Source organism: Pyrus communis, chromosome 12, assembly GCF_963583255.1.
Source record: "Pyrus communis chromosome 12, drPyrComm1.1, whole genome shotgun sequence".
Classification (NCBI taxonomy): domain Eukaryota; kingdom Viridiplantae; phylum Streptophyta; class Magnoliopsida; order Rosales; family Rosaceae; genus Pyrus; species Pyrus communis.
The window spans coordinates 22,074,329-22,088,666 of NC_084814.1; the positions used below are offsets into that span (position 1 = coordinate 22,074,329).

The 14,338-nt window shown below is 35.6% G+C and overlaps 1 protein-coding gene and 1 pseudogene across 1 annotated transcript; both read left to right on the forward strand.

Annotated features, from left to right (window-relative positions):
• Positions 1 to 1,128: 1,128 nt before the first annotated feature.
• LOC137711091 (probable inactive poly [ADP-ribose] polymerase SRO5) lies at positions 1,129 to 4,124 on the forward strand. The gene is made up of 5 exons (XM_068450294.1): positions 1,129 to 2,342; positions 2,457 to 2,698; positions 2,787 to 2,923; positions 3,025 to 3,120; positions 3,667 to 4,124. Exons 1-5 carry the CDS (start codon positions 1,792 to 1,794, stop codon positions 3,730 to 3,732), a joined length of 1,092 nt encoding a protein of 363 aa, XP_068306395.1. The 5' UTR covers positions 1,129 to 1,791; the 3' UTR covers positions 3,733 to 4,124.
• A 6,713-nt stretch (positions 4,125 to 10,837) lies between these two features.
• On the forward strand, positions 10,838 to 12,168 carry LOC137711597 (uncharacterized; annotated as a pseudogene).
• Positions 12,169 to 14,338: the final 2,170 nt, after the last annotated feature.

Genomic DNA, 14,338 nt, shown 5'->3' on the forward strand with positions numbered 1-14,338 from the left:
AAATTTCTTGGTTATATTGTATTTCCCTCGAGGAATTGGCATATCTGGCGATTCGCACAAAGGAAGGGACCCTGCAGAAAGTGGAACTACCTCTTCACAGAGTTTATCCAAGCTCTCCTGCAGACGTAGTTCCATTTGTCTGCCATCACACACATATCACCATACAAACAACATGCAGAAAACTTTGAACAACATCAGTCTATGGGATGAATCCAACTTACACCATCAAAACCAAAACAACAAGATCATTCGGACACTTAATCCAAATCTTTTAGCACGCAGAGTCAGTCGCACGTAATCAAAATATATTCAATTCAATATGTTCTAGGTTCAAACTTTCACTCGTCGTTTGATCATAAATTAAATTTAAAAAAAAAGTTTTATTCTTATCATATATTTTAGGGAATTTTAACGAAAAGCTTCGGTACTGTTCATTTTAACGAAAAACCACATTTTTACACTAAAAAGTCAATCATGGTACTATTCACTTTACCCTTTATTTTGTTTTTAAAGTTAAAAATCAAAATTTTCAAATCATTTTTATTAGTTTTCCTTATTTTTTATATCACATTCATATCATCTCTTTTAATAAAAATATGTCTTACATGTGTTGATGGATCCTACCTTATTAGGCTTGTACTCCACACGACACATTCTGCGTTAAATTTTTTGTGATGACAAATCACACGCTGATGATCAGAGAAAAACTAAAATACTTTTATGAGTCTTCTTGGCTTCTAAAAAAAAAAATTAACTGCACCGACAAAACCACATGCTGATTCAATTTTCAAAAAAATAAAATAAAAACCAAGCCAAGCGGCACGAAGAATAACAAAAGGTCAGTGCGCAAAATCATTTCCCAATATTAAATTTAAGATAAATGTTTGGATAACCATAACCTCCCATCCAATTCCCTGACCGACCAATCTTCTCAAATTCCCTCATATCCCAATGAAGCCCTTCCCACCCAGAAAAGCCAAGATATTTCCAAGGGCGTTATAGTAATTCCAACAGTTCAAAACCCACACGTCACATTTCCGCTTTCGGACAAACCGCCTTAAACAGAAAACAAATCAGCCCGTTCCACCTCGCGGAGCCCCGAGAAATGGTCGCTTATAAAAACGGTTGGCATCCAAAACCAATGGCGGCCGCACCCACCGCCTTTTTTGTGCTGTCAGTTTTTCAATTCCTTCTTCTTCTTCTCCTCCATTCCTCCTTCCCCAAGCAATCCAAAAACGCAGTTTCCATTTAAATCCCAACCCAGAAAACCAAAATCCAAAGCCACCAAATCCCCCAAATCCTGAGTTCTATGAACCCCTTCTTCCCACCTCTCTCAAATTCTCAGAAGCTCCCATTGTTTCTTTCTGGGTTTTTCTTCTAGTTCTTGAATCTCAAAACTTTACACGAAATCTCTGGTAAAATCATCCCAAAACTTCCCAGAAATGTATTCGTTTTGGTACTTTTTGGTTGTTTAGTTTGTTTGTTTTCTTGGCGTTCTGAAAAATCTGCAGACTCTTCTTCTTTCATTTCATCTTTTGTTTTGGATCCGATTCTTTTGATCCAACGCTTTCTGGGTCCGATTGGAATCCAATGCTTATCTGATTCGTTATTCTTTTTGCTCAACCCCCACGAAATCCGATTCGTTATTCTTTTTGCTCAACCCCCACGAAAGTCCTATACATGAACACCCTTTAGATATTAATTAAGATTCTGTTTTGTTTTCTTCAGACTGTAAAAATCACAGTAGGTTTTAATTTAGTTGTTGTGATTTTCTTCTGGGTTTTGATTGCAATGGAGTACAGAAATGATTATCCAAATCTTTCTTCTGGAAATTCATCGGATTATGAACGTAGCGACCAATTCTCCGATTCGGGAAATTCATCGGAAGACGACTCTGCCTCAGAGACCGTCCAGTCGTCGATCTCCGACTCCGAAAGCGTCGCCGATTCGGGTTCTTCGAGTTCCGGTAATCAATCTCGGCCGTTCGGTGATGGGTTGGTCCCACTTTTCGACGGAGACAGAGTTCACGACCTCATCAAGCAGCGGTTCCTTTCGAGCTTGGGATTGCTTGGGGCGCAAGCAAGTGTGGTGGCGGTTCACAGGAACTCCTACTCGAGCCTTGTGGGCCAAGCAAGGCTGCGTTCCTTTCAAATTTACTTGAAAGCGGTGGAGGAGAAGTGCGGAGGAAATCCCAACGTGAAGTACGCTTGGTACGCGCCTTCTTCGAAAGACGAGATTTCGAAGATCATCTGCCATGGTTTCGGCAACTTTGAGGAGCCTCAGAGAGATGGGGTGTTCGGCAATGGTGTTTATCTTGCTCCTGATGATTCTCCTATGCAATGGTAGGTCACGTTTTCGACTTCGAATTTGAATTACTACTTCAAAATGCGTATGCATTTTTGCACATTCGTGTACGTTTTCGACATTTGGTTGACAAATTTGATTTGTTCGTTTAGTGTGGAAAGCTTGAACGTTGACGAAGACGGTCTACGACATCTCCTGCTCTGCCGTGTGATACTGGGGAGGCCGGAGGTTGTGTGTCCCGGTTCTAAACAGCATCATCCGAGCTCCGAACAGTTCGATTCCGGCATCGACAGCATCTTTGCTCCCAAGAAGTACATAATTTGGAGTACGCACATGAACACTCACATCCTACCGGAGTATGTCATCAGCTTCAGAGCTCCTAATTGCTTGAAAGGTAATGCATTTTCCCCAACCTTTTTGTTTCTGAATAATTGTTCATCTTCTGAGTTCAAACTAATTAACATTTTGTTTCGATGGTGTAGAATTTCTGAAGGTTCAAGAACCAATCAAGAAACCGACTTCGCCGTGGATGCCGTTTCCGGCGCTAATCAGCGTGCTTTCGAAGTTCTTGCCGCCACCTTCCATTGCCTTGATCAGCAAGCATTACAAAGATCACAGAGTAAGTATTACTGCTTTCTGCATTGAATTTTCAAGATTTTGTACCCTTTTCTTCTTGTAATTATTCTCCATTTTTTAAACCTTTTTAATTTTATTTTTCAGGAGAATTTGATTACAAGGCAGCAACTAATACAAAAAGTGAGACAAATTGCTGGGGACAAGTTACTGGCTTCAATTATCAAATCTTTCAGAGCCAAGGTTTGAATTTTTTTTTTTTGTATTTACTTAATTTATTTATTAATACTTGGTTATTGCTTCTAATAACATGCATGACATCTATTTTTTGCAATATTGTATTTATTGGCATAATATATAATTTTGCAATATTGGTATGACTTGTAAAACTTAAAGGAATTAATTATTATCTTCAATTTGGCAATATCGTTGGCTACTTGGTAACCAAGGCAAAGACTTCTTCCTATATTTGGGAGTTTTCTTGGAGTAGTTTCTATTGCCATAAAAAGGCCTTATACACACCAATTTTGTTTTTGCCAACTCTCCTACATGAATTGTGTCCACACAATCACACGTCTGTTTTAGTTATTTTATAATTTTATGGGTCTCACGTTATGCGAGACAATTCACACGTTCAGTCTTTAGTTTTGATAAGTAACATCTCGTTAATATTTGTCCGATTTTGATATTTTTTTTATTATTCAATTGTTTTCTTTCATCCTCCTACTTATCACCATGTTTTACATAATTTGTATAGAACAATAAGATTTGTAAATTTTGTGTGTGCAGCAAATCAAAACATTGCAAACTAAAGGGATGCCCCAAGCGGAGGCAGCAGTAAGATGGACGGTGTAGATTCACCAGTTTTCTTTCGATGATGACGATGATTAAAGAGTGAACAGAAGGGACTAATACGGTGCGGATCAAATTGACATAATATACCCACAAGTGAGGGGATCCATCAGAGATTCCTCAAGGGCTTGTCTGTAATTTCAATGAGTTTAGGGTTCTTACTTAAAGTCAATAGTCCTTTATACCTAATGTTCTTCTCTCTTTTTTTTTTCTTTTTTTTTTTCTTCTAATTTTCTGCTAATCATACAACGGATCTTGTACTGGTTCGAAACTTCGAATGGTATTGTCCAGAATTAAGGGCTGAGATTTCAGGATTATGTTCGTTCTTTTTTTATTTTTTTTTATTTTTATATGAAATATTCTTTGATATCATTGTTGGAAGAATATGTGCATGCCTACTTTTCTATCGCAAGAATTATTGTTAGCTTAATTCTTCAAGTAGAAGGATTCGAAATATTTCGTGGTCGCCAAGATTCCTCCCTCTAATAGTCATGGTTCTTCTTGTTGACATGTAGTAGCAGCTGAGATTTTGGATTTGTTCACATTCCACAGGTCGTGGAGTATATTGGTAACAGCAAAATTAGGTTATATTGATACATGAAATCGGGTCATTTTGGATAAACTTATATTTGATTATAAATCACACAAACGCACAAAAACACAATTATGTATCGTGTTTCATTTCGCCTTGGGCTTACTTCCACTGTTCCATATTGGTGTAGTTTTCGCTTCTACCATGTAAATGTAAGTTACATTGTACAAGGAGGCTTGTTGTAAAGTGCCTAGGGTTTAGAAAGAGAGTTCCTCCCTATGAGGGTGAGGGATCGTTTTTATAGGATTAAAGTTTCCTTGTCCTTTTACATAGTCAATGAGCTAAATAGACAGGTTCAAAGAGTGATGCCTAACCTATGGTACAAAAAGTTCTTTATTTGTTATTTTCGACTCAATCTTTTTAGGCAATTAGTCACTTTAAAGTCTAATTCAATTACGAATCCACGCTATTAGGTTATATTAATGTCTTCACTTCTTGTTAGATGAATATACTTACTTTAATATTGGAGTTTTTTTTAACAATACTGGAGGGTATCGGTGGATGATGAACAATGTGTTTTCTTGCCAAAGAAAAAAAAATGTGTTCATCAAAGGTCAAGGTTCCCCCTCCCCTGTTCTGCATAGATTTTATCTTCTCCAACAGATTTTAATCCCCTTTTTAAGTTTTACATAAAACGAATGTCAAGAAGAACTTCATTGATCCACAAAAACTCATCGTATCGATTTTTAGTCAAACTTCTAAGTTTTTAGTCGAACTTCTAAGACTCAATATTTATAATATTTTCCTAATTACATACAAAAAGAATCTCTCAAAAACTCAACAGTCGTATTTTTCACAAAAATATAACTCTCGATTCTGAATCAATTTTACGAACTTCTGCAAATATCATCATAGAGAGTCTACTTTCATTGAATTTCCGTTACACTAGAAAAAAAAAAAAAAATCATATGGAGTTGTGAATAGAGTGAGCAAAATGGTTCAAGATTACAATTTGAAGCCAATTCCATGGTTCATAGCCTTTTAGACTAAACCCTACTTGGTAAGGCTTCAGCAGAAGGTGTACTCTACACGAAGCCAGGAAGAGTCCAACATTGACTGAATTAGGCTTAAGGCCTCATGCTATATTAGAAAACTAAAAGGAAATATGGAACTGTCTAACTCTCTGTGTGGACGAGGGACTCTAAAGTTTTACGAAATTTGAGCCCAATTTTTCCGTCACGCACCACAAAATTTAGATGGTGGGTCTTGAAAATGATTAAATACAATACATTTGAGATAATTTTTCAAAATCCTTTGTTCAGAATCTTTATAACGCATTTGTAGTGTTTTAGTAGCAACTTTATAGTGCTTCGGTAATTAATTGGCGATGTCCTAATTCAATTTTCCACCAGTCACCACCACCTCTCTCCACGGCCACCGCCTAATGCAATTTTCTTCCATTTAAGTTGATGTGTATACTTGTGATGAGAACCAACTTTATCTTTGGAAAGTCATAATTGCGTTAGGATGTTGAGGAGCATTTGTTGGTTTTGGCACATGTAACCTTAATCTTGATTTATTCATATGAACCAGATTTGTTAGAAAATAGATATGTGAACCAAATTCAAGAGAAACTAATAATGTTTAGAAAGATGATCAATGTTGAAACTTCTGGAACTTCTACATTGGGTGGACATTGAGACCACCCAACATTGAAATCCTAAATCCACCACTGCTTATGAGATGTATTTTCTAATCTCTGGTGGGTGGTAACACATTCTACCCAAGCTTAGTTTTATGTTTGTTGACAAACGAGATCAGAATCTACATCATTATAATCATTTTAATTAGGTGGCAAATTCGATCTTGGGTGCGAAAAAAAAAAAGAAAAAAAGAAAAAGAAAGAAAAGAAGAGTACATGGCTCTGTTTAACTTGGCTAAACTTATTGGTATTATCATATTAGAGGGAATGATTTGGTTGGAAATATTTATGTATATTTTTATGCAGACTGCGCCATAAACACTTTAATTCATTAAAACGTATGGTATAACAACAAAATCAAACCTCATCCACGCCAGCTGTTCATAATTGCAGCAAGAAATGTACTTTACTTGCTTTCCAAGGCTAAATTAATTTATGCAGTAGTTATATTATATATGCTTTGACAATTATTAACCTAGAACAAAAAAGAATGATAATTCATCGATTAATACTATTTATTTACCAAAACGTGTGCTTTTTTAGCACGTTACTTGCAAAGAAAATATAATTTGATGGGAAAATAATGAGCAAGAAATGCACACCAAATGTTTTGCACCATGTGCGTTGATGAAATAATTATTTGCAAGTTTGAAATTTAATTGGAACAAATTTGAGATGAGACCCAAAAATCATCCAAGCATGTTAGGCCACATCATTGCTAGAATATATTTGGTGGCTTTATTGATTAATTAATTCCATGAGAGAAACTTTCGTAACGATGTCATGTGGTCTGGCATATACAGGAAAAATTCCTAAAAATTATCATGTTGACACGAGAAGGTCAGAAGAAATTCTTAAATGCGACAAGTCATGTGATGAGAAATTTCAAAGACAATAAAAATTCAAAACTGGTGCATGTAAATTTTTTTCATCGACTATGAGATGAAGTGTGGCTAAGGGCATAAGACAAAAGCTCAAAAGTAACGTCTATTCTATTTTACCCATTAAATCATATCGCCAACCCTTATGAATCTCATTAATATTAGGTTAGGTAGGCTTGATTGGCAAATGATCATTATTTTTTTTAAGTGAAACGATAGCGGTAATCCATTTATACGACAAAACATGATTACAGCAAGCGTGCCAACTGAGTACATCTTCTTTAGTGACCAAAACTTTGATCTGGAGAGAATAAGCACAACTAGGCTGAGATGTAAACCACTGTTAGCACATCTCCATAGCAAAAAATAGGAATAGGACACACTCGTCCAAACCATCTAGGGCATCATAGGATCTAAATAGATAAGAGTCTAGGGATAGGAGGAAAACACTCTTCACTAGCTAAACCAAATTTAAAAGTACTCTCAATTTCTGGATCATTCTTTCCATAAATGAGTGAGGGTAAATAGTCTAGGCATGGAACAACATTCCATGTATAGGTTACCCTTATTAATGATCATACACAACCATAACTTAAAATATGCATGAACTTATTTCATACTAATCATGAACTTAAATGAAAACATTGAACAATCACTCAGTACGATCTGGTGGTATTTCTTTTCACTTGTAAGTGAGAGGTCTTAGGTTTGAATCTCGTAGATGGCGAATCCGATACCAAATTAGGTTGCCCATTATGTGGCTTAGATGAACTCCCTCATTTCTTTAGTGTAAAATATATCGTTATACTAAAAAAAAATGAAAACATTGAACAAAGTTTTAATTAAATATGATGAATGTACCATCTAATAATAGAAGAGTCCGCCACTTAATACTATGGTCTAGTGATATTCCTCTTCACTTGTACGTGAGAGATTTTAGGTTCGATTCTTGCCAAATGAGAATTTGAACCACAATATTATTGCTAACCCATTGTGAGGCTAAACTCACCCCCTCTCTCTTAACGTAGATAATATCGTTTGTTCAATTTGTTTTTTTTAAAAAAGACTCCAAATTCGGTGTCACTGGCACATGACTTTGGCCATGGAGGCGATTTGACCACAAATCAGTCAAGAAAATTTCGTCGTCGTCACGGACCAAGAAGACCAAATCAAACCCATCGATCTATCTTTAGGAGAAAAAATTTTAGTGTTTTGAAAACATAGTCCGTTACACCATGTATCATAATACAATTGGTTAATTTTTTTTATTTTCTTTTTTAAATTTCCTATCAATTGAATTATGAATTTGGTGTACCAGACTATGTGTCATGCACAATGAAAATATCTCATCCTCAAGCAAATGATGATACTTTATATGAAAAAAGGTCGTCTTATCTCACAGGTTGGACTCTGGAGTACAAAAGGTTTATATCTTCCCAAGTAAAGGTTTTCATATCCACATCACACAACTTGCACACTCCCTCAATTTCCTTCTATCATGCTAAAGAATTTCCAAATATATGTTGATCTAGAAGTATCAACTTGGTGGGTTGAGTCCACATCAAAAGAACTCACTGGTGATTTAGATAAATCAAATTTGTTAATCTTTCTATTTTATAATTAATGATCACTGGGGTCACTCTCATATATTCTTGCTTAGGCAAACACCAAAATTTCAAGTTGATTAATCCCTTTCAAATTGTGAACAGTATATTGGTATTGTTATCTACTTGGACGCTATTAAGAGTGTTTAATTTGACTCACATGAATGCATTATATATGTTTATCGTGAATCTGATAGCAAGGGTGGGCAAGAGACTTCGAAAAGTCTCTAAACCGGATCGAATATTGACCATCAAGCAGCTGGATAAGATAGGATGGCGTGAGGTTGCATATACCCTTTTTTACACAAAACCATCAGTATTTTGGCTTTTCTCCTTCAGAATTCACCATTCACCATTCACCATTTTCACTCAAATTTCTATATTCCAACATCCTTCCTCGATCTGTTTGGTGCCACAAGCTTTAAGACCTACCCACCAACAAGGAATACCTTAAGCAAAAACACCACATCAAGCTTTTATAGATCCCCAAAGATCTTAGATCCGTCACTAATTACCGCGTCTCTTTTTTTCTGTTTCTTTTTTTATATGTCGCACGTGGTTATGTAAAAGCAGTTTGTAATGTCCTAACATTGGAATGAAGGGAAAACATATACACACCAATAGATTAAGTTAAAATTGTCAACAAATATAATAATACAAGCAAAATGATTCAACAACCCGGCAAATTGTATGTTTTATTTTCTTAAGCTTCAAACAGCTTCTCATGAGCTCTCTTGACAAAAATATTTTTTTACTGTGCTCGAAATGCGGAGTGATACACCATATGTTATTATACAAGTGGAAGAACACTTACAAATAAAAAGTCTATCACTAATATAATGACACATAGTGGACCACTCTGTGTTCTAGATACATTGAAAAACTCTCTTCCATACACGTGTGAACATATAAGCTTCACACATGTCAAGTAGCATTGATTTCCTTTTTTTCATACGAAAAACAAACCTTAGTTTCCCACGTAATTATTTGTTTAAAATTGGACAGCCAACTACAACGTCTAGCCGCCGACCTTTCCATTTTCCGCCCATAAAATTCCATAATTAATATATAAAATTTCATACAAGAGAAGAAGAAGAAAAAGGGTTCGTATTTAGGTATGAACAGTAGAATTTTTGCTCATCATTATAGTTATGACATCTATTACGTGTATTTTCACCTAATTTTAATTAACTTTTATTAATATTACTTTTTTAATTTAAAAAAAAATTAAAATTTTAGATGAAAGAACCCGTGATAGAATATTAAGTACATATTTAAAAATAAAAAAAAATTTACGATGAAGAACAAAAATGCAACAATGCATGAACAGTAGAGGACGAAAGGTGGCGATTGCCCCAATCAAACCTCGTCTAGCAATTCCCACTGTCGCTTATTCCAATTTATACAAAACCGCGTATTATGCAATTTTCGACTATTTAAAAATCCAACAAAAAAAATTAAAAAGACAAATCTCGTTCTCCTCATCACTAATTTTTCCTTTTTTTTAAAAAAAAAAAAAAGGGAAAACAACTTGTAGCAGGTCATAGTTATCTACTTTTTTGGGGGGTCGAGAAGACTCACAGTGGTATTTTAGCCTCCTTCTAGCCACAAGTTTAGATTCCACATCAGCAACAGGTTTCGAACTCGAGACCTCCAGACTTTAGTTTTAAAAAAATCTCGTAATCTGTCATTTACCATTGAAGCACTAGTTCATGGTTACTCCTCATCACTAATTGACTCAGAATACATAGTCAACGACTGCCTTTGTATAAGGGTTAGTGATCATACGTTGTCAGGATAACAATTTTATAAAATAAAATAAAATAAATACTATTATTATTTATTAGGAAATTTACCACCGTCCATTCTTTCAACTTGTCCCTTTGATTTTCAGCTTTCTTCCTTGATAAACTAAAAACGGTTTTGCATGAAATATTTTATGTTAAACTAGTTAACAATTGAACTCAAATCCATTTGCTATATCAATTACGTCTAAATTTGGAGAAAATTTTTAGTGTCCAAAAAACAGGATGGGACGTCAACTATCATTGTATAAGTGGATAAAAGTATTATTTTTCAAGTGTAACTCCACTTGTATAATGACATATGGTGTATCACTGCATATTCCAGGCACTTTTAAAAACCTCTCTTAAATTTGCATTAAACTAAGGACTTAAATTAGATGAAAAAAGCTAATTTGCACTTGTTGAAACTATGTTTAACCCTACCAAAAAGTAGGGATTGCTCAAGTTTTTTCATTAATATAATTAGAATTGTTATTATTAAACATAATAAAAGCCAATAAAAGCCAATTTTCCACAACCACTCATCACTAGGTTATATATAAACTCTCAAATCCATTGTGGAAGGATCAAGTCCCACACTTTGTTTCGTTTCCACCCAAACCCTCCTTCCCTATTTCCCTTCCTTTATCTTTGCCCTCTCCTTTTTCTCTTTCCCTTAAAATATAGAAAAGCTGGATATCATCACCAAAAGCTCAGAGAATTGAAGAAGCTACCAGAGCGCTCTACCAGATTGATAATAATGCAGGCTGCTGCTACAGGTCCGCTAGTCTCGCTCTCTCCCAGCTTCAACACCTACTCTTCCTCCGACAGACTCGCCCAGATCGCCGCCCGAGTCGTCGACGAGTTCACCCACCAGGATCGCCAACTCACCCAGGAGCCCTACTGGGAAAGTATATACGATCACCAGGAAGAAGAAAAACTCCACCACCGCCGACAGCCGAAAAACGACGACGTACAGAAGGACAAGGAGGAGGAGGAAGAGGAGGAGTTTGAGTTTGCTTTTGTCAGCAGCGGAGGAGAGTCGCACACGTCGCCCATCTCCGCCGACGAGATTTTCTCCAACGGTCAAATCAAACCTACCGTCTACCCTCTCTTCAACCAAGACTTATTATTAGCTCACAACGACGTCGTATCCTCTACAAATGCTAACGACGATGCGGATGACGCCGTTAAGAAGCCGAAACCGCGCCGTTTGCCGCTCAGAATGCTCATGATCGAAGAGGAGCGCGAAACAGGGTCGTGCTCGTCCTCCGAGGCCGACGACCTCGAGAACCTGCCACCTGGCACGTACTGCGTGTGGGCCCCTCCGAAATCATGTCCTGGACAGCGCCGCTGCAATAAGAGCAGCTCCGGCGGCTCGTCGTCGAAGCGGTGGAAGTTTCGGAGCCTTCTTCACCGGAGCAGCAGCGACGACTTCGTCTTTTTGGCTCCCTCGTCGACCAAGAGAGCTAACAACAAGAAGGGAGATGACGTCACGCGGAAAAGAGTCGACAACAGCTGCGGCGGCGTCGGAGAATGGAGAGCATTATGTCGTGAGGAGCAAGGCCGAGGAGGCAGGGGATAAACGACGGTCGTTCCTGCCATACAAGCAGGACTTTGTGGGGTTTTTCTCTAATGTGAATGGGATTAGCAGGAATTTGCATCCATTTTGAGCGATCAAGTAATTGAAAATTTATCAATTTATCTTAAGTTTTGAATTTTTTTTGTTTTAGTATTTTCTCATTTTCTATTAGTAATTTTTATTAGTTTTTACGGAAGAAATTTACGATTAGTTAATACTTTGAGTTAACTAATTTGATTTCTTCATTTTGTGTAATTAATGAAATATATTATGTATTATGGTTTAATATTATATTCTGGTGCTGATATTTCTATTTGTATTTTTATTTACCCATGGAAATAAATGTTTTTTATTTGTGACAATTTTTTGTTGTTGGAACTCATGCGCCACGCGGTATTGCTAAAAAGTCAATTTGGATGACAATTAGGGTTTTGTCCTTTTTCAGAATCTTTTCCATTAAAAATAAAAGTTATCATTTGAGTAGTTGTTAAATGATATTTAGCTGAGTTTAGGTACCCAAAATATAAGTAAATACTTTATTAATACAACTTCCTCAGGTATGAATTCGGCTGATGCGTAAAGTGAAAATCAAACAATAAGTAATTAAAGGGTGTCTTGCAAGTAAACGGGAAGATGGAGAGAATGAAATTCGGCTATTGATAATCTCAAAAACGAAATTGATTATATACTTCTAAAAGTTGAAAAGTCAATCTTAAAAACTTGAATTATAAAATGAAGCCTTAATTTAATTGCAAATTAGATCCACTAGCTTGAATTGTAAGGAATGTTTTTGCTCACTACTTTATTTATCATCGTTAAATGAGTTTAAATTTGGAGATTTGTGTAATGAATAGACATAAACATCAAAATTTAAACTCATCAAATAATAATAAATAAGATATTGAATGATGAAAACTAAAAATTTCGAGATTTGTTCATGTCACAACTAAAAATTTCTCCACAACTTGAGCTCGGAGAGCAAACGTGCATCCTTATTGTGTTATACCAAATTACATAATCATACATGTCATGTGGCATTACAGCTTGATATTTCACTCCCATACTTTATATTTTCTTAATTTATATTATCTCATATTGACTTTATTTTCTTACTGTACATTACACATGGGTTTCAAGGAAGTACTTTTCTCAATTAGTTCGAGAAACATTCTATAACAATTTGCAAGAAATTTGTAATACTCAAAAGACAAAAAAATAAAAATTAAATACCTTGTCTTAAAAGTAGGTAATTGATTATTTGTCGTCATAGATTAGATTGTCCCACTATGATTCACACAAATTGACGACTCTTAGTCACAAGAAAATTTTTCATCGTAACATGGGTACATTACATGTTTTTATATAAGTGATGAGAAATTTTATTTTTTAAGTTATTAACTTTTTAACACAAATATCTTACTCTAGATCTCACTGTCTGAAATCTAAGGATCAGGTAATTCGAATCACTCAGATTGAATCAGACTACCGCCATTAACTCATTCCATCAACTTACCTCACACGAACCAACTACTCCAATTTTTCTTTCACACAAACCAAATACTTGAAGGTTCGGACGATAAGGTTTGGAGAGGATCCAAATTGTGAATGCAGAACTTTTTTCTCATAGAGCTCTCATAGAATTGGACGTGGCTGCTGGTGCTGGCTGATACATACAGCCAAAAGGGTGACTCTTTTGTTAAAGTTTCTAAAATGGGACCCAAAAAAGCAACAAGGGAGGTGGAAAAAGCAAATTAAAGGTGAGATGACTGTGAATTCGACAAGAGAGCCATATTTCTGTGTCCCATTTGGGTGCCATTTGGTCTTGGTCCTTCATCTTCTGCACCATTTGTGCCATTTTCCCAGAGCCAACGACCAACATTGGGAAATGTGTGAAGCATATTCTTTGGTTTCTTTCTATCTTTGGTGTGAGAACTGAGAGAATGAATGGTTATGTCAACTATATTTTTCCAGATTTGCTAACTGGGTACTTTGGATGAGTTCAGTAACTTCATTTTCGAACGAAAACTTAAATAGTTTCAACCTCCAACCATATCGTTGTCAGGATCTTTAACCTATCTCCTCTCATTTTCTGATATATCTCATTTTCGTTGAAGGAACCCTAAAACATGTTCTATTGCCAACTTGAGACCTCTCTTAACATCCGAAAGAGAAGTGTCACTAGACAAATTACTAGTTAGTGCTTGTTTAATGTCCCTTTTAGTAAATGTTTCAATTTTTATTGAATATCTGTAGAAGTTCTTTTTTGCATATTTCCATGTTTTTATTTATTTATAAGAAATCAGAAATTATAAAAAAAATCATTAAAAACTTTAGGGAAAAAATACCAATTGTAAAGTATAAAATTAAGAAGGATAATGATTTTGACACTCATGTTTCAGATACGCTGAAAATTAAATTTTTTTATTTTATTTTATCTGCATTCACATAATGCAAAATAAGGCTGAAAAAGAAATGTTAAATTCACTTAGCCTTAATCAAACTTTCTAGTGCCAAAAAAGAAACA